We start from the raw sequence: 19,395 nt of genomic DNA, 5'->3' as shown, positions 1-19,395 counted from the left end.
TCAAACATTCTCTATTTCTTTTAAGTCCCTTGGAATTTGACGTGTTGGTTATAATACTTTTTTCCCCTCTCAGTCGTCACTATTCAGGAAGTGAAACTCAAACAGAAATGAGAAAAAAATGTTACAACATTGAGTGTATGCACTATGACCCTTCCCCAATACCTCTCAATTACAAAGGGAGATTGAAGTGGGTCTATAACAATAAAATTTAGACTATAAACAGTGCCATTTGTGAGAATAAATAGCATTACAAAGTAGATTTCGCACTGACCAATGAGCCTAGTGGGCTTGTAAAGTCACTATCTAAGAACATTTTTATATATATACAAATTATTCTGGTTCTTCTTCTATCCCGAAACATAAGAAATTAAAAAGAAAAAGATACTTCTAATAAACAAATCAAAAATAACAAAATACTTTCTTACAATTCTACAGTTCCCCTCTCATTTTTTTTTTTTTTTTTTTTTGCCATGAAGTTTCTAAGTAGTTTAGGAAAGCCCATCTTCTTGGTCAATTATTTCAGTTTTGCTGGAGAACACATCAGCTAACATATGTTTTGGTATCTCAGACCCCCTGACTTTTAATGTGTAGCAGGCATTTTCCACTTTGGCCAAACTCTGTTTCAAGGTATAGAGTTTTTTAGAAACTTCATATGGTCCAGTGTTACCAATATAGGAAAAGCCATCATAGATCTGGCGCAGGAACTGGCTCAGCTCAAATGGGGTATCTATGTCCCCATTGCCAACACTGTTAATGCACATCCGCATCAGCTCTCCAGTCAGATCAGCCACTCCCAGGAGGTAATCTACAGGAGTCACCTTCAGGCTTGAAGTGTTATGTTGCTTGTTGTGACAATCAGAAGACGGCTAGCAACAAAACAGAATACAATGGATAATTTAGAAACCAGTGAAATTGCAACTTGTTAAAGATAATTCAGAGAAACAACTAGTTATATAAAAATAATTCTGGAAAGAACATGGTCTTTCTTTTGAACCAGTCAACACATGGATATGGTTAATGTATGTCTCTCGTTATTTATTTGCAGCTAGGCAGGTATTAATCCCTATGTTGTGCCCAATTATTAACAGCTTAACCATAATGTGGTTCTCTACTATTTTCCCCAGCAGGTGTCCTGTGTCTTCAATAATAACATGGCTTCAGCTTCAGGCCAGGAAAAGCTTCACCTACTAAATTTTTGCCTGTCATGCGGCATTTAGGTTACAGAAGTGCCCCCACTCAACAGTCTATTCTACATTCAGATACTTGGGTTGTTTGAGTTCTTCTTAAATGATACTATTATACTTATATCATTCACTCACATAGAGCTCTCAGTAGTTTCCCATCCAAATTAGATAATCCACTTTCTTTTATTTTTTGTTTGTGGACAACAATGTCTTCATTTGCAGTGCATGCACGTCTACTGAGTGTGCACGCAAATGTTTGCTTTAAGGTCTACAATTCCTCTAATCAACAAAAACATATTTTACAGATTTCCACTCACTACCATGGCGAAAACTGAGGCACAAATGGTCCAAGAGGATCAACTTGCTGATTAAAGAGGACGGCCAATGTTACTTAGGCAGGTGCAATGCAAATGCCTTGGGTGGTATCCAGCAAAGTTTACTCAGAGTAGACAATTAAAATTAGCAAGCTAACTTGATAGTGTTCATTAATTTCAGTGGGACTAACCTGAGTGAAACTTTGTTGAATACCACACTTCGTCAGTTTCAAGCAAAAAAACACACAAACCCATTCAAGTTCCAGGAATCCTGGCAATTCAAAGGAATGTCTGAAAAAAGATATTTAATAGAACCAACAGTCTCCAGCCTTGACACATGGGATGGAGATATGCCCCTTCTAGTCAAAAATCCCACACAGACAACTACCAAATGCAGATGGGCCTTCACAAAAAACACCGTGAACATTTAGTGTGGCATTAAACCCCAGAGGTGAAGGGGTTGGTGAAGAAGTGCAAAAAGAAAGCAAGAGAATACTTGGTTTAAGGAAAGAAATGATGGTGCAGCTTCACACACCAGGAAACAGTGCACTGAGGGTTTCCAGTAGCAACAATTTACTGAAGCTTACTTCTGACCAAACTGCGGGAGGCAGTGGAAGACAGGAGTGCCTGGCGTGCTCTGGTCCATGGGGTCACGAAGAGTCAGACACGACTAAACAACAACAATTTCAAGATTCATAATTTGGGGTGAGTAACATTGTAACACCAACAGAAATGATGGAATGAGAGCCTGAGCCTGCTTTGCTGTGTGTGCTCAGCCCAGAAAATGCCAAAATTTACTTCTTGCATAAATTATGCAACTGCATACCTGCATTCATTTGTTTTGCATAATTCATTCTGTTTCTTTTTGTCATAGGGTTAAAAGGGAAAGAGGAAGGCCCTGAAACATCTAGGGAGTTTACAAGGGAAAAACAAATTTCATGAAGCTAAAGCCATGCTGTTTCAGACTTAAATAATAGGAATTTCCTAATATGCGAGTAAGGGATTGTATCCAAGAGTTATAGCAGGCACCCCCAAACTCGGCCCTCCAGATGTTTTGGGACTACAATTCCCATCATCCCTGACCACTGGTCCTGTTAGCTAGGGATGATGGGAGTTGTAGTCCCAAAACATCTGGAGGGCCAAGTTTGGGGATGACTGGTTATATGTAACCCTAGAAAAGCTTCTTTCTAGGGGGACTGTGGGCCTCAAAAATGCTGTGATTGTGGCAACTGCTGAAAATTGGGGGAGGCAGTTTACATGAGTAGAGATCCTACTCTACAAGCTGTTTCTGCCCAATTATCTCTAATTCCTTCCTCCTGCAACCCAGGTCTTAACTGAAGGTCCACTGGCTGCCAGAAAAGGGCTTTTCAGGGGGTTGTAGTAGGCAGGATAGGGTGGGAAAGGCTCACTGCACTGTACAGTAAATTATGGATACAGCCCTATGTGTTTACTATAAATAGCCAATGCTTCATCTCCACTAATCATAATGTTCTAATTTAAACCACCATTTCTGAATATTCCCTATTATATTTTATTTGGAAGGATGGGTATAATATATGAAAATAATTGGGGTTTTCCTGCTATTTTTGTGGTCCTAAAGTAATAAATTATCAACTTTTGTAAGTTACTATACTGAGCTGCAAGTATCCGGAGTCTTATTTTTCAGAAGACACCTGGACCTACAAAAAGTAAAACACTTGACTTCTGTCTAAATACTCTCCATGAGTCATCTGTAATAGCAAAACTGGGTATGCCACTTGTTCTTGTAGGAGTCATGTAATTTCCCATGTCAACAGCTCAAACTGTACAAACATTATGATGTATGGTTAGAGTTAAGCATAACCAAGATGTTAAAACATCAGGGTCTGAGATGACTCTGCGTGCTTATCTTTCACCTATGACTCAGTTCCAGCTTTTCAAAGACAGCATACAGCTACTTGCTGCAAACAAGCAAGACATTATGCAGCTACTTGCTCAGGCTGTAAAGCTATATTTTTTAATGCAAGTCCTCATGAATCAGTTCTAATTCATGTATCTTAAATGTAGGTATAATATATCGGAGACCTGCAAAATTTACTGGAATTTCCTTTGAAAATGTGTAACTTAAAATACTTTTTCATGGCATTTCCAAAAGATGTTAATAAGTGAAAGTGCTGGAAAACATTAAGATACCTTCCCTTAAGAACAGCCTTGCTAGAGCAGACCAATGGGCCTTCTAGTTCACCATCCTGCTTCCCTGCAGCAGCCAACTGCTCTGGGGGTACCAAATTGCTATTTTTAAAGATGAAAGTTGCAATAATCTGAAGGCTTAACAGCTGCCTAGGCCAACATCCATGTTGTAGGATTGTAGGGACTGAATTGTTCATCAGTAATTTTCCAATAATTTCATTAGCGGGGGGGGGGGGGGGGGAGGAGAGGGAGAGAAAGAGAGAAAGAGAGAGAGAAGGGGGAAAACCCTCCAAGATTACATATTAAAATACACTAAATAAGATAGAAATGCCAAGCAATGGACAGTTTCTGTTAAACACAATGGGTTTTAGCTCATTAGAAAGCCAACAAGTATTTTACTACCTTTGCTTCTTCCTCTTTATCTTCTTCTGAAAATATCAGTTGCCTATTGATCTCCTCTATACTAACTAATGACCGAGTTTTGATAAAATACTGGAATGAGACAGCTTCCACATATTCCTGAAGACCTGGTTAAAGTGGGGAAAAATAAAACAAATGACATTTCACCATCATCCATAATTATTATGAAAATTATTTCAGTAATATTCTAAGGGTTCCTACAAAGAGTGTGTCAATTATGCAGCCAATAACAGAAATGTGGATGAACATTTCATAAATAAAAAAGCACAAAGGGTCCCATATCTTACACTGAAATATTATTGTCCCTGTACAGCAAATGGAAGATTCATCATAGCACCATGCATGCTGCAATTCCTATCTGCAATTTACAAGTTGAAGGGGAATATTCATGTCACTTGTGCCAGGTTTAAATGGGTAGGATCAGGCCCTAAAATTACTATGATGTGGTTAACTGTGTGCTGGATTGTAGTACAGTCGTACCTTGGTTCTTGAATATAATTCGTTCTGGAAGTCCGTTCAACTTCCAAAAATGTTCGAAAACCAAGGTGCATCTTCCAATTGGCTGCAGAAGCTTCTTGCACTCAGTCATAAGCCGTGTCGGACATTTGGCTTCCAAAAAATGTTCGCAAACTGGAAAACTCATTTCCGAGTTTGTGGCATTCAGGAGCCAAAACGTACAGGCACCAAGGCGTTTGAGAACCAAGGTACAACTGTATTTGTCTATAAATAATTATGCTGCTTATAACTGTGGGGATTCATGTTTTTGTTACAACTGCTTAGCACACTTTGACTATGATAAATGTATAAAATATTGTACAACACACCAGTAAGTCTGTTTCTTCCACTAGTTAATCAATTTGATTATTTCATGTTCTCAGACTGAACCCCCACCAGACTGTTTCCTTCTGAAAGCTGCTATACACCTCTTCTACTGCAGGCTTCTTTGCCATTTTAATGACATTTTCTGTCCTTTGTAACGGTGGCATGGTTTTTCTTCAAATTCTTGAAGACTCAAAGAGAATTTGTTGCTTTCTACTCACAAGGCAAAATGTAGATCATTTTAAAACTTTATTCTCAGTTAATGACATGAATTCAGTGACTAAGCCAGGTGTATACCTAGCACACAACGAAAACTCTATGCTTCATGAAAGTAGAAGAATACACATACCCTTTATATACTGGTGTGTTTGGAAAATGCATTACCACGGCATTTAATAGTGGAGATGACTGAAAAACAGGCTGTGGTAAATCTTTTGAAATGCCTTCATCCCTTTTGGACTTAACAGACTATTTTACTTAGAACAGGGCAGAGAAGAAACAACCTCAAGTTCAGGATCTCATGAATAACTGAGGGCCATAAATATTGGGCAGCTACCAGCAGTAAACCTCATCAGTGAATTTCTCTTCAAAACAATGCCTTGGAAATAGCTACATTTTGGGGCAAGGCATCTCAAAGATGAATGATCCTGTCACTTGCAAACTCCCAGTGTCCCTATACGTCACTCAGCTGCAGATTACATCTTTCTCATTGCCCTCTCCTTCTACACTCAGCACCACTTTACTATTGCCAAAGTTGCCAGCCTCTTTTCTCACAAACTCTAGTTGACACATTAAACCAAAAAGGCAGTTTGACTGTGGGTCAGGAGCTGTATATGGCTGAGCTGAAGTACTCACTATTTTTAGTAATATCAAAACGGGTTTCATCTTGACCATTTTTCAGTAGTGGGACCACAACATACACTCACTTTACATACATGATTGCAACCTTATGCAGCTGTGGGAAAAATAAATACAGTGGTGCCTCACAAGACGAAATTAATCCGTTCCGCAAGTCTCTTCATCTTGCGGTTTTTTCGTCTTGCGAAGCACGGCTGTTAGCGGCTTAGCGGCTCTTAACGGCTTAGCGGCTTTAAGAAAAAGGAAACAAACTCGCAAGAACTCGAGCAAGCCCATAGGGAAATTCGTCTTGCGAAGCACCTCAAAAAACTGAAAACTCTTTCGTCTAGCGAGTTTTTTGTCTTGCGAGGCATTCGTCTTGCGGGACACCACTGTAAATGGAGAACCAGGGAAACCCACTGGTGCCCTCTCTCCATTTACTTATTTTTCCCCCACCCATGCACCCAACAGCTTTTCCTTACTTACCGGGTCCTGGGAAGGGTCTCGGCAGGGCCCTGGGAAGCTCCCAGAGACCTTGTGCCTCCTTCTGGATAGGTTACAGGGGGGCTCTCTGAGTAGCCAAGGGCCCTTGTGCAACCTTCCCCAAGTCCAATAAGCAGACCCCCCCCCACCTTTCAGAAATGTTTGCCTATTCATCTCACACTCTGAAATGAAAGGCCTTGTTTGGATATAACATTACAAGAACAAGCCCCAGTTCCTTGCTGGCATGCCTGGAAGGAGGAGGAGATCAAAAGCTTTTGCTATACAAAGGTACCTTGGTTCTCAAACGCCTTGGTTCCCAAATGCCAAAAACCCAGAAGTGTTCTGGTTTTTGGATTTTTTTCGGAAGCCGAACATCCAATGCGGCTGTCAGCTATTGTTTTCAGGGCGCCTGCACCAATCAGAAGCTGCCCCTTGGTTTTTGAACATTTCAGAAGTCAAACAGGCTTCTGGAATGGATTAAGTTTGGCGCTTTTGTTTTTTGCTTTTTTATTTTTGAGGCTTTTTTGGTTAATTTGTTTTTGTGACTGTGTGGAACCCATTTCAGCTACTGATTGATTGATTGTGTGACTGTGGAAATGGATAAAAGCCCCCCATCCAGACAATGGTAAGAAATGCAGGTAAGAAAAAATAATTATTTTTATTTTTATCATCTACAATACTGTCTTATTTATTTATAGTAGAATACATTGATTATTGCTTTCATTTTATGGATCAATGGCCTCATTAGAGAGTAAAATTCATGTTAAATTGCTGTTTTAGGGGTTGCTTTTAAAAGTCTGGAAAGGATTAATCCGTTTTTCATTACTTTCTATGGGAAAGCGTGCCTTGGTTTTGGAACTGACTTCCGGAACGGTTTAAGTTTGAGAACCAAGGTACCACTGTATTTTTAACTAATTGTGGATTAGCACACAGTCTGAAACAATCCAACTTCCAATTGCCTTATGAAGCTCTGGGCAATCCCCCCACCCAAAAAAACTGAACAACTCTGGGACATCTCCCCCCATTTTCTTAATTTGGAGTCCCCAAAAATGGGGGTCGTCTTATACACGGGGGTGTGTTATATATGGAAAAATACGGTATCTTCATTGAGTCCTTCAAAATAAAGTCAGGATACTAACAGCTGTTCTAGACTTACCCTAATGACAACTGAACTATGTTTTCCTCATTATAATCAAATAAACTAGACATGAAATACGTGCCTTTTAGAAGTCCTCCACAAAAAGCAGCTTGAAAATGACATTTAGAATGACCTAAGACCTTGACATAAGGTGTTTTTAATAAGCAGGTAAAAGGATGTTTAAATATATTATATTGTAACTTAATGGAAGGACATCCGCTACTTTCAGCAAATAATCCCAACGGTGAAAAAAAATCCATCCCATTTCACTATTCCATCCAACAATACATTCCTCCTCCTGCTCTCAGTTTTGGGTCGTTTCCAAGAAAAGGATTACTTAAGGATCATGCTGCCAGTAAGAGAATAGTTTATAAGGCTGCCTTTGTGTAGTTTGTTTTCCCTGAGTGAACATTGGGAAGGCCAATTAAAAATCCATGATTGCATCTGCCAGCACTTCCTCAGATATTAAAACAGACTAAAAGAATAGTAAAGAAATGTTGACATTCCGTCTCAAAAGTGCAAACTTTCAAGATCCATCTGGTCACTGGTTCAAGTTGATGGTACTCCTATAGTCTTCTGCGCCTCTTTTCTGTTCTCTCAAATAGCTTTTTAAATTCTACTCTATATACATATGACAAAAGTGCAGGGTTCTTAATGCTTCCAACAGCTTATCCATGATAAAGATGACAAGGAGCAACCAGCAGGGACAACAGTACAACTTTCAAGAAAAACAAGGTCTTCAGAATTTTATATTCTCCCTTTTCTTGATTAGGACAGTGTATTTTTTTCAAAGACTTCCCTCCAAAATTAATCTGCATTCAGTTTTCTCAATAATGAAATACAGCATTCACATATGATTGAAAATAGACAAATTAAACTTGTCCATTTTGGGAAGAACACTGCAACATAGGAAGCTGCCTTATGCTAGTCAGACCATTAGTATATTTAGCTCAGTATGTTTACAATGACTTTCAGCAACCCTCCAGGGTTTTAGACAAGGCATTCCCCAGCCCTACCTAGAGATGCTGGGAAATGAAACTGGGACCTTCTGCATGGAAAGCAAATGATCTACTACTGAACTATGGCCCTTCCCCAAACAATGAAATAGTTGGGGCAGGAAGTATAGGAAACCCAGTATATGTCACATGACTCTGCCCAAGAGTCCTACAAACAAGTCCCAGAATAAGGATCCAATATTTAAAATCTGGCAAAGTTGTCCCCCCCCCCGCATACCCTGTGCAATTTACTCCCTTGATCTCATTGCAATTACACAGCTTACCTGAACAAATGCCACGTTTCAAAGTAGATTAAAGCTAGTGCTTTAAAGATAGATATACATATTATTAATTTTAGTTATATTAAGTGTTCCTTTAAAATAATGCTTTATATGTTTCAAATATCACAGCTGCTAGAAATCCAGTGCAAAAAAACACTGGTTAGATCATGCTCCTGAGCAGCATAGGTCTCAACTAAATTGCAAAAGTATGTTTAATTTATTATAGAGATGCTTGCATGTATGTTAGTTTGCTCAATATCTCACTACTTGACCCAAGGAAAATGAAGTAGATCTGATGGCAGTCCATTAAAAGATTATTTAGTATTTTAAAAGAAATTATATCAGAATGGCCAAAACCCTAAATAATTTGAGAGAAGCAAATTGGAATCTACCAAGAAAAGGCCACCTGTAACATAACAAGGGAAAATGCACAACTATCCCAGAGTAATGCTAATTGATACAGGGGGAAATTACTTTTGAGTAATCTGTGTAGAAGTCCTTAATAATGATGACGTTAGTTTCTTCAGTAGTCCAATGAGGAAACTGCATTTCCACATTTGGAATCTTATCTCTGTTGTCAGAAACAGCAAGGAGAAGAGCTTATTTAAATTTTTCGCTACATCCTGTTTCTTTGTTATTCAGTGGTCTTAATTTTACACAGCAATCCAATGGACCTTTTCAATGAATTCTCCCTCTTCATGAATTTAAGATATTTTATTCCCAGTGAGCCTGGGAAATAATTTGTAATTTACATTGTATCATTTATTACATTACTAGTTATTTCTGGGTTACTGCTGCACTGTATGCATACTGCTATGAAAACCTGCATACAGTCTTGTTTTTGTTCTAGTTACTTTACAGCAGGGGCAATAATTTTTTTCTGTTGAGGGCCACATTCCCTCAGGAATCTGTCAGGGTGGGTGGGGTCATCAATTTCTTTCTCTATCTATCACTCACCCCCCTCTTTCTCACATTTCCTCCCCAACCAAAAAAGGAGGCTGCTAGGAGATAGGTAGAGATCTAAGCTGATTACTTGCAGAGGGCTTTTGAAAACAGGCTGCGGGTCACACATGGTCCTAGGACTGCAGGTTGCCCACTCCATGCTATAGTTCCTAGAAATCAGTATAAATTTGAAGTCTAGGAAACAAATACGGTAAATATTTGCCTTATTATTTCAAACATATGTGAAGCTTCAGTCTACCTCATTTCTGCAGCTCTCATATATTCTCTCTCCTAGTTTTCTCTTCTCTTACTCATACCTGATGGCATCTCCTCTTCCCCATGTTCTTTTAGAACAAGGGTGGCAAATTCAAGAGTTTGTTTCAAGTGGCCTGGCAACTCTCCAAAAGTCCTCTTGCCCTAAACTTACTTTGCAAAGCTCTCTTCTCCTATAGCATTCAGGAAACAGGAAGGAGTGCCCCTTCCTTCTAGCAGGGAGGTTCTTGTCCTCCTAGCTCAGTGCGAGGATGTGGAAGAAAACCACTCTTTCTGCTCTTCCAATAAATCAGAAACCCCTCTGCTCCCATTCCTCAGCTGATCATCAGAAGAGCAAGAGGATTGTCTGAGTGTGTGTTTATGTGTGTATTCAAGTGTGTATTGGCAAGTTTAGCCATGCCCTTCACTGGCATGCAAGCCTTGGAGGGCTGGGCCAACCCTCAATGCAGCCCTCAAGCCAAAAAAAGTTTGCAGTCTCTGTTCTAGAGCATTTCCACTTTCAGACTCATTACTCTTATCCTAGATTTTTTTGCCTACTTTGTCTTAATAATTGTTCAGCTCAATCACTGCAGCCCTGCTGACTGCTTAGCATCTTAGTGAAAGACAGGCAGTTTAACCAGTTAACTGGCAAGGCCTTCATCACTGGGGTCACAACATCCCTTTCTGAACTACATTATAAACAGGTACCATTCTCATTGACAGAGTGGGCCAAGGGGAGGAGGGATGAGTAATGGAAGTAAACATACCTACAATGGATGAGTCTCGTCTTTGCTCACCAACAATTTCTCAGTTATTAACATAGCCCTAGTCATAGCCTTGAGTCTTTTTCATGCATTATCTATTCCACTGTGCAGCTTATCATACATTAAGAAAATTTTGGTTACAACAGATCTAGTTTGAATGCAGGACATTGAATTTAATGTCTTTCTTTATTTTTATTTGCATGCCATCCCGAACAAAGCTATCTGTGTGTCTTACAATAAGTAAAAGCTATAGAAATGAATAAAAATGTAAAATCATTAACATAAACACAAAATTCACTACACTCCAAAATTAAAAACATATTTTTAAAAAAGAGGCCCAGAAGTCACAGTACAATTGGAACAAGGAAGGCATTTATTGCTATTTTACACCTGGAAGCCAGCATCAATTTTCTGCTTTCCTAACACTTCTTCAATACGTATTATTCATACTGTCAAAAAAGGATGTTTCAAATATGCTATAAACTAGGAGACAGGGATTCTATAGTACAAGTGCTTTGACTTCAAAAGTTATCACAAAAGAACACCATTCCTAACCATATGCATGAGTAGCTCTCTATTGTTGTTGTTTTAAACTAGTTATTTCAGTATCTCTCTGTTTGCTTGTATAGTCATCCCTTGGGACAATCTGTACTGTTAAGAAACGTGTAGAAAACAGGCATCCTTTTTGTTATTGTTCAATTATTAGTACTACACTCAGCGTTTGAGCTCATACAAGTATCCTTTGGGGAAATGCTCTGCGTGCCATTAGCACTATTCTTAATGAGGGAAAGCAGAAAACTTCTTTTAGTGCTCTGCCAGAATTGTTTTATCTTTAAGTCAAAAGAACAACGGCTTGGAGTAACCCCAAAAAAAGCATTTCATAACTACAAATGGCAAACAATACTCCCAAGGATCATATGTCTATTTATAGATTTACAATTATTACACCAAATACATGCACATCCCCCAGAAGGTTTGTTTGTTTAAATGGAGCCGCTACTGTAACTCAATAAAATAAAATTTAATTTAAACATTTTCCACAGGAAGGCTGATTGGGCCCCCTGGAACTATTTTAAAGAGATGTATAAGGGAAGAAAAAGAATAGGATATTTCATGTCTGGTTTTAGGCCGATGGACAACATTTGTAGGAAGTCAAATGTTAATTGTACAGACTGGGTTTTTTAGATATAAATATTGGGTTTCTTTTTTCCTTAGTAGAACACTAATGCCATGCTTGACAATATATTCAAATTTATGTTTTTGCATACAGATTTTTGAACTGAGTAAGGCATGCATAGGCAAACTCAGCCCTCCAGATGTTTTGGGACTACAATTCCCATCATCCATGATAACTGGTCGTGTTAGCTAGGGATGATGAGAGCTGTAGTCCCAAAACATCTGGAGGGCCGAGTTTGCCTATGCTTGGAGTAAGGAATAGAACGCAGTACTAAAATGATGAAGAGAAAACATTTTGCTATCATGAAAAGTGAATGTTTACATTCCGATACTGTAATTGTCTTATTGTATTTATATCTTACATAACAATAATGACAGAACTCTGCCACTGATTTTATCTCCAAAGCATATATAAATCCTTAGGATATCATTAATTTCTCAGAAGGAGAACCTGGGATGAGATTGGCATTATTTATCTATAGCTTCTTAATGTTCTCTGGCAGATCCTTCCTTGATTTAGTTCCAAGTCTTTGAATGAGAAGGGGAAACAGCTGTTGCATACAGAAAGCAAATGCAGCCTATTTGGTAATTATACTTTGGTAAGAGTAGCAGCAAAATATTTATCCTCAGTTAGGCATCCAGGCGATAAGCATAAATTTCTACCATTCACTTCTTCATGATCAAATGTCTTCACAAACTTAGTCCTTGCTATTGCTTCATCCTCTTTCTTTTTGCTCTTAACTTACTAGTACAGTGGTACCTCAGGTTAAGAACTTAATTCGTTCTGGAGGTCCGTTCTTAACCTGAAACTGTTCTTAACCTGAGACACCACTTTAGCTAATGGGGCCTCCCGCTGCCACAGAAGCACAATTTCTGTTCTCATCCTGAAACAAAGTTCTTAACCCGAAGTACTATTTCTGGGTTAGCAGAGTCTGTAACCTGAAGCGTCTGTAACCCGAGGTACCACTGTATTATGTTAAGGCTAAGCCACATTTTCAGGTGCTATTTCTCAGCTTCTTTCATTTTACCTTGCTGCTTCATATGCTTGGGGCAATCTTTCACTATTGATCCAACTGGTTTCTTTTAATATTTAAGAAGATACTGAATACCCATCTATTTATTCATGCTTCTCATTCATGGTCCCTTCTTATACCTACTGACAATTGGCACAGTAACTCTCTTTCATCTGAATTCACTTTCTCTCATATCTTAATTTATTAGACTGTAAGTCTTCAAGTGCAGTCATATCTCTTAATTTTTGAATGGTGCTGTTGTATGCTGGTAAGTAAAATTATGATGACACAATAATTCACCTGCAGTTGATCTGAGTGTGTTGAATGGATTGCTCTGTCCCCAGTTTTTCTATTTTGAGATTTACCCATTACCCACCTGGACGGTGGTAATGGGTAAATCTCAAAATAGAAAAGCGTATGTAACCCGAGGTACCACTGTATTTATATTTAGTATTTAACATCTTCCTAAAGCCAGTGGAAGAAATTGTGTGAAGGTTTACAGTTAAGTGTCATCAATATACACATGGCAACCAACTACACCTTTATTCACCAATCAAGCAACAAAAATATTGGTACTTTACTGATGCTTGGGTGACCAACTGAGTTAGTATTGGTTGAACACCTATAAATCGAGAGTCTACAAAACTAATCTTGAATACACAAGATGTGCATGTTCAGGGTTCTTTTTTATTTATTTGCACTTCAGGCATCCCTCCCACTAGAACCCCCAAGCACGGTCACATAAAACTCTTATACACATGCAAGTTCCCCTTCTAAATCAGCCAATGTTGGCAACCACCCACAAAAAGAAAGCATTATTGATCCAACTGAACTTGTTACAAATTACAGAGAAAAAGTTCCACTTGAATTCTGTGTATCTTTTCTTAGTCTTGCAATGAACTTATAAATCCAAATATTCCAATACAGGGGTGGTGTGTGTGCCCCTGTGGAAAACCTTCTAGGAGCCACATGCCAGAGATGGGCGTGGCCTGAGAGAAAAGTGGCCAGAGTAACAAATGTGAATCTTAGCTTTATACAGTAGACTACATTCCAGCCATGCAAAGGTCAAGGTTTCCATGCACACACGCCTCCCTCCATGCAGGCAAGCAAGAGACATCATCATAGTTCAAGATCACATTCCAGTCAAGCAAAAGTACTAGAGGCAGGCACAAAGCAGGGCCAGTGAGAGGGGCAGCCTGGTGAGAAGGGGCACAGCCTAGGAAGCGGTGTGGTCCAGAGAGACTTCCGAAGGCCAGTTATAGAGGCCTGAAGTTCCACATCTGATCCTTGGGCCTGAGGTCTCCTACTCCTCTTCTAACATAAGCCATTCCCGACAAAATCAGACCAATGTTCACATGTCAGGTGATGAAATAAAAACTGGACTCGATGGCCCTTGTGGTCTCTTCCAACTCTATGATTCTAAATCAGTGCCTTATTTCTTATATTTACCTGGAGAGATGGCTCTGTGAAACTGATACATATCTTCTCCCATCAATTCTTGCGCTACTTGTTTTATCTTCTGTCTCACGAGATCTAATTTGGTCTCAGATTCCATTAATATTTCCTCCCCATTAGGAGCACTGTCAACACAAAATGAATTATTACGTGGTAATACTGTATCTGCAGCAAAGAGGCAAAGGGTATAATGTGCTCAATTAAGCTTAATCCTCTGCCATCAGAAAAAAACTGAATGAATCCATCCAGTATCAGAAATACAATAACAAGAGATGTCACAAAATTCCTGTTCCTGAAGTTCAGCAGCAGATGACATCCATTATGAAGCAGAAACAGCAATATCCATACACAAGAGTAAAGGAACCTCAGGGTACCCCAAGGTTTGCAGAAGTACAAAAGAAAGGGAAAAAAGAAAAAGCCGTAAAGGGGAGGGAATAAGCCAATGCAGACTATTCATGCCCAGTGGCCACAAAGACTGACTAAGTGGCACAAAACACAGGGTGGGGAGGCTACTGGGGAGGACAGCATGGCTGGCCGACTGCAGCAGTAAACAGAAGTACATTTTTCCTAGCTCTCAATTGTAACATAAATAATTGTAACAAATTGCAAACATAAATTCTTTGTATATTGCAGCATAATTTTTGTGGACTGGAACCAGCTGACATTTCAGCAAACTCAGCTGACGGATGTGGAGTTTTGTTTTTTTTAAGGAATAGAAGATCTGTTATTACAACTCAATGAGAAACATCAACCAATATGGTGAAGTATCAGATATTCACACAAGCTCTTATTCATCTACACTTCTCAACACTATCATCCATGCCGCTGCATCAGCTGTGATTACTAGTACAGCAATGTGGCCAAATAACTGATGCTCACTTCCACTATAATCAACTCATTGTCTAACAACGCTAAGCTAGTCCAGACAGTGCTGTTAAAGCTGTCAACAACTACTGTTATTCATAGAAGCACTGCCACAAGATAAACTAGGATGATAGAAAAATAAAAAGTTTTATCAAGGCCAGATGCGGAGAACCTGAGGCCCTCCAGATGTTGCTGGACTACAACTTCCACCATTCCTGGTCACTTGCTACCCTTGCTGGGACTGTTCGGAACTGAAACATGGAGGCTTCTCACTCCTGATCTAAGCAAAGCCTGCTGTAACATGTAATCAGATAACCTCTTTATGTAACAGATTCTCATAAACCATTTTCTACCATGTACACTTTGATATGTTTACTTGAAGGATCACAAATGGCCCTAAGGAGGCACAGCAGAGAAGAAAAATATTTTGCAGTCCACTGAATGTCCTCAGGGATGGGACCAGTCTAATCCCCATAGGGAGAGAATTCTGTAATTGGGGCACTGCCACAGAAAAGGCCCTACTCCAGGCTCCCAACAGCCAAACCTCTTTTGGTGGTGGGACCTTAAAAGGATTACCAAACAGTGTTGCACAAATGCAGCTAGATAAAACATATGCCTCTGCAGCACTGACAGTCAGCACAATGGGAATCTGCCTTCAGCTTTTCTTTAAAGATATACCGGGATAATGCAGGCCCTAGGCTCTCTCTTTTTCATTTGATTTGATTGTCTCTGGACTTGCAGTACAAATTAGTTTCCCACTTGATTTTGTTACAATGAGCTAGCAAAATAAAGCAAGTTTATGGAAAGTTACAGTGCATGTTTAAACAGAGCAATGATATTAGATGTTCAACACTGCAAGACAGTAGGCACTAGAAAATAGACTCCTGAATTTTTAACAGTGGCATATTTAATGGGTCCCACTTTCCACACTCCTGGACAAAAAGGCACACATGTCCCAACTCCAACTTTTACACAGCAACCCTTTGCTCATTTGTATCTAGTTATCCTACAGAGCAAGCATCAAGAACATTAAAAAGCTACATTAATTACTCACCTGGTAATCCTATGCAGTAAGAATATGACTCTTTTACTTTCAATAGTTATATCACGACTAAGTTTCACAAGCCTCTCATATTTATCATGTTTTGTATCAAGTTCCACCTGGAACGCTAAAGAGAACAAAATGCAGAGAAGCACGTCAGTCAAGCATATGTTGAAAATATCACAAAGGAGCATCCACCAGCAAGCCAGAAAAAGTAGCAACATTTCTAATAGGTAAATATTTAGATGTGAGCCAGTTACATAGAATATTATTCACGTTAGTATTCAAACTAAGCTTGGAAACCTTCTGTGGAACCAATAATAACTAAGAGCTTAACTCTTGTCTTTGACAGAGCAATCTATTTTAGCAATATTGATTTCACTGGACTCGTATTAATTCTGACACACATTTTTTTAAAAAAAATCATGGATGCAAATCAGCTGCTTCTTTTCTCAGTGCAGTTTCTCAAGTGTGTGGAAGTGAGTGTTCAGCATGAATCAGACAATACACAGGAAGAGTTTGAAGCCCTATCTACAATCACAATAGCAATTTTTACAGCTACCAACTGAAAAAATACATTCAGACTGTTTCCACTAGAGCCCTTAAGAGCTCAATACTGTACATAAAGGAAATGCAATAAGACAGCCAGTTTGCATGTGCAAACCAGTCCACAGGCCTTTAAGCAATGGCTTACCTTTGAAGGACATAGTAATAGCTGAAGGAGGATTAATGCTGTCTTTTTCTTCTCTCCAATGACCATGAGGGAAATTGTCATGCTTTCTTTTTCGGAACTCACCTGTTCCTAGGAATATGAAAGAAAAGAAATGAGAGATAAACATCATCAAATTGTAATATCAAGAAACAAAGGTTCACAAATTTTGGCTTGTCAAAAGTTATGCTCGCCATCAACCTTGCCCTGAAGTGTTGATCACAAGAGCTAGCTTCTGGGGCAAAGTAATGCCAAAGCCTAATAGAACTCTAGATGCAACCTTCTTCCCAGCTCTAGGTAGACAGTTTGAGAGCTCATTCTTGTACTTAAAAAAACAACAACAACTGCTATGTGTACTGCCAACACTAAACTTTGCACTTCAGTTCATTAGTTTGCATACAATGTTAAATTCAGGCTACTGATCTGAAAAAGATGGGTCTCATGGTATTTTTTTAGATATGAACATAATCAAGAATTACTGAGTGCCTCAAACAAGCCAATGGTTCTTAACAATACAAGGTTTTGTTTTGATTATCAATATAGCAGCAAATAGGTGCCTAGTACTTTTTACTGAAATATTGATTTTCTGATCTCTTACTTCAATAATATACCCTAAACATATCTCTCAGCAATTAAATCTCACTAAACTCAATGGGATTTATTTCCCAATATCGGGCCTAGGACTGAACTGCAGCCTAGGACTGAACTGTGGGAAGGTAAACTGTGGTGGGAAGGTAAACTGTTTCTGTGCGTTCTGGCTTCCGTCAGTGTTCTCTTGTGCCAGAAGTGGTTCAGTCATGCTGGCCACACGACCCAGAAAGCTGTCTGTGGACAAACGCCAGCTTCCTCGGCCTGAAGCGAGATGAGCGCCACAACCCCATAGTCACCTTTGACTGGACTTAACCATCCAGGGGTCGTTTACCTTTACCATACCTCCTTAAGTCCCTGGCCAGTGCCTGTAGCACAATTTCTTTTCCTTTTCCTACAGAAAAAGAGCTGGACCCTGGCTTTGGCAACAGCTGCACTGCTGTTATCATTTTCAACACACCACCAGTTTGACATGTAGTCTACCACTAGCTTAGCAAAATATAATGAATGAGCAACTAGCAAGTCTGCACTGCATTATATATATATAGGCATTCCTATATATATTCCTAAAGTAGTAGTAAACACTCCAAAGGTAATGGGTGATGCTCATCCAACTAGCATATGATAGGATAACGTAGGCATAACCTCAAGTAACCTGGAGGGTTGCACAGGGTCACAAAAGAACATTCAAGTGTGAACTTGTACTGTCACAAAACAGCACGGGCAACTATGCAGCTTGACGCAGTGAAGCGGCCACCTTTTCTTGCAGGATTCTTAGACCATACTTGTAACAGCTACTCGTTACTTGGTTTTTTGCTTCTCCCTCACCACCTTTTCTGCGCTAGGTCTTGCATTTCTGCCTCTCAACCAGCTGTCACAGGTGCAAGCGCTTTTCCAAAAGGGGCGAGGTTGGAAGACGGGGGGGGGGGGGGGAGAGGAAGAGAGAAGGAGGCTGACTATCCGAACACCACAAGGTCCTGCCTCCACAAGCGGTTAAGAGCGTCGGCCTGTTTTTGGGGGCCGCGGGCGCTCCAAGCCCCCACTCGGCCATAAAGCTCAACGGGCGCCGGGCGCCCACCGCCTCGCAGCCAAGCTCCTCGGGGGGAAAGGCGGGATAGGAATGGAATAATACATTGGCATTTGGGGGCGAAATGGGCGAAGGGAAGAGGAATAAGGAAAACGGGAGCGAAAGGTCAAAATAAGCTGACTGGGGCGCGGGTCGAGAGCCGCCTGAGCCTCCCCGCCTCTCTCGACGAGAGAGGCCCGTCCCTATTTCCCCCTCAGCCCGCCGCTGCCGGCACCTTCTCTGCCGCTCATGTTGCCCGCGCTCGCGCCCCGGGAGGCCTCCGCTCCGCCCCTTTCGAATTCTGAGGGCGCCACGCGCAGCAACCGCAACGGAGGCCGCAGCTCCCACTTGAGGGCGGGTCGCTCGGCCGCCGCTCCGTTTCCTCAGTTTGCTAAGACCTTCCCGCTCTCTCCTCACCGCCTCCTCTTCCTCCTCCCCCCGCCGCCGCCTTCTTTCGGCGTCCTTCTCGAATTCCTGACAGCAGAGTTTAATTTCATGGAGCGCCGAGCCCGCCGCGTCTTCGGCATCGTCTCCCACCGCCTCACAGCAGAGGGTGGGAGCCGGCCTAGACGCCGCCACATCTTTAATTATTTTTCCGGGTAAGGGAAAAGACTTTCCGAAGCAGGCATTCGATATGGAGCCACATCCCGCGCGCTCTGCAGCCGCTTCAAGCCCTCTGGCCGAGCAAGGCATTGTGGGGAATGTAGTTTTCGTGAGAAACGTGGTGAAGGGGCCCCTCTGAGCCATAGAGGTAAGAAACGCGAGTTCCTCCTAGCCTCTCTTCGTAAAAACTACAGAGGCTTGTGGCAACCTTGAAGACCGACAAATCTGTTGATGTCATGATTACGACATCAGATGTACGGAGCCGATCCCGCTTTATACTG

At 40.5% G+C, this 19,395-nt stretch overlaps 1 protein-coding gene across 4 annotated transcripts; it reads right to left on the bottom strand.

Moving 5' to 3' along the window:
• Window positions 1–67: 67 nt before the first annotated feature.
• On the bottom strand, window positions 68–19,236 carry TSNAX (translin associated factor X). 4 transcript variants are annotated; one of them, XM_081855889.1, is made up of 6 exons: window positions 18,747–19,236; window positions 16,843–16,950; window positions 16,161–16,275; window positions 14,237–14,367; window positions 4,070–4,194; window positions 68–866 (listed from the first exon to the last, which is right to left on the bottom strand). In XM_081855889.1, the coding sequence occupies exons 1-6, from the start codon at window positions 18,760–18,762 to the stop codon at window positions 489–491; spliced, it is 873 nt and encodes a 290-aa protein (XP_081712015.1). In that variant the 5' UTR covers window positions 18,763–19,236; the 3' UTR covers window positions 68–488. The 4 variants fall into 4 exon arrangements, with proteins under 4 accessions (XP_081712015.1, XP_081712016.1, XP_081712017.1 ...); XM_081855890.1 differs by lacking the exon at window positions 18,747–19,236 and adding an exon at window positions 18,203–18,734; XM_081855891.1 differs by lacking the exon at window positions 18,747–19,236 and adding an exon at window positions 18,274–18,734.
• Window positions 19,237–19,395: the final 159 nt, after the last annotated feature.

The sequence above is a fragment of the Podarcis erhardii genome, assembly GCF_964252035.2.
Source record: "Podarcis erhardii genome assembly, chromosome: 3".
NCBI classification, from domain to species: domain Eukaryota; kingdom Metazoa; phylum Chordata; class Lepidosauria; order Squamata; family Lacertidae; genus Podarcis; species Podarcis erhardii.
The sequence above is the reverse complement of the archived record's forward strand: the minus strand, read 5'-3'. Positions and strand labels throughout refer to the sequence as shown.

Bases quoted from the DNA above. Each gene is read 5' to 3' on its own strand.
- TSNAX (XM_081855889.1), bottom strand. The intron at 14,368-16,160 runs GTGAGTAATTAA...TTGTGTTGACAG, and splicing joins TTACTGCATAGGATTACCAG to TGCTCCTAATGGGGAGGAAA. The intron at 4,195-14,236 runs GTAAATATAAGA...CACTTTAACCAG, and splicing joins TCACAGAGCCATCTCTCCAG to GTCTTCAGGAATATGTGGAA.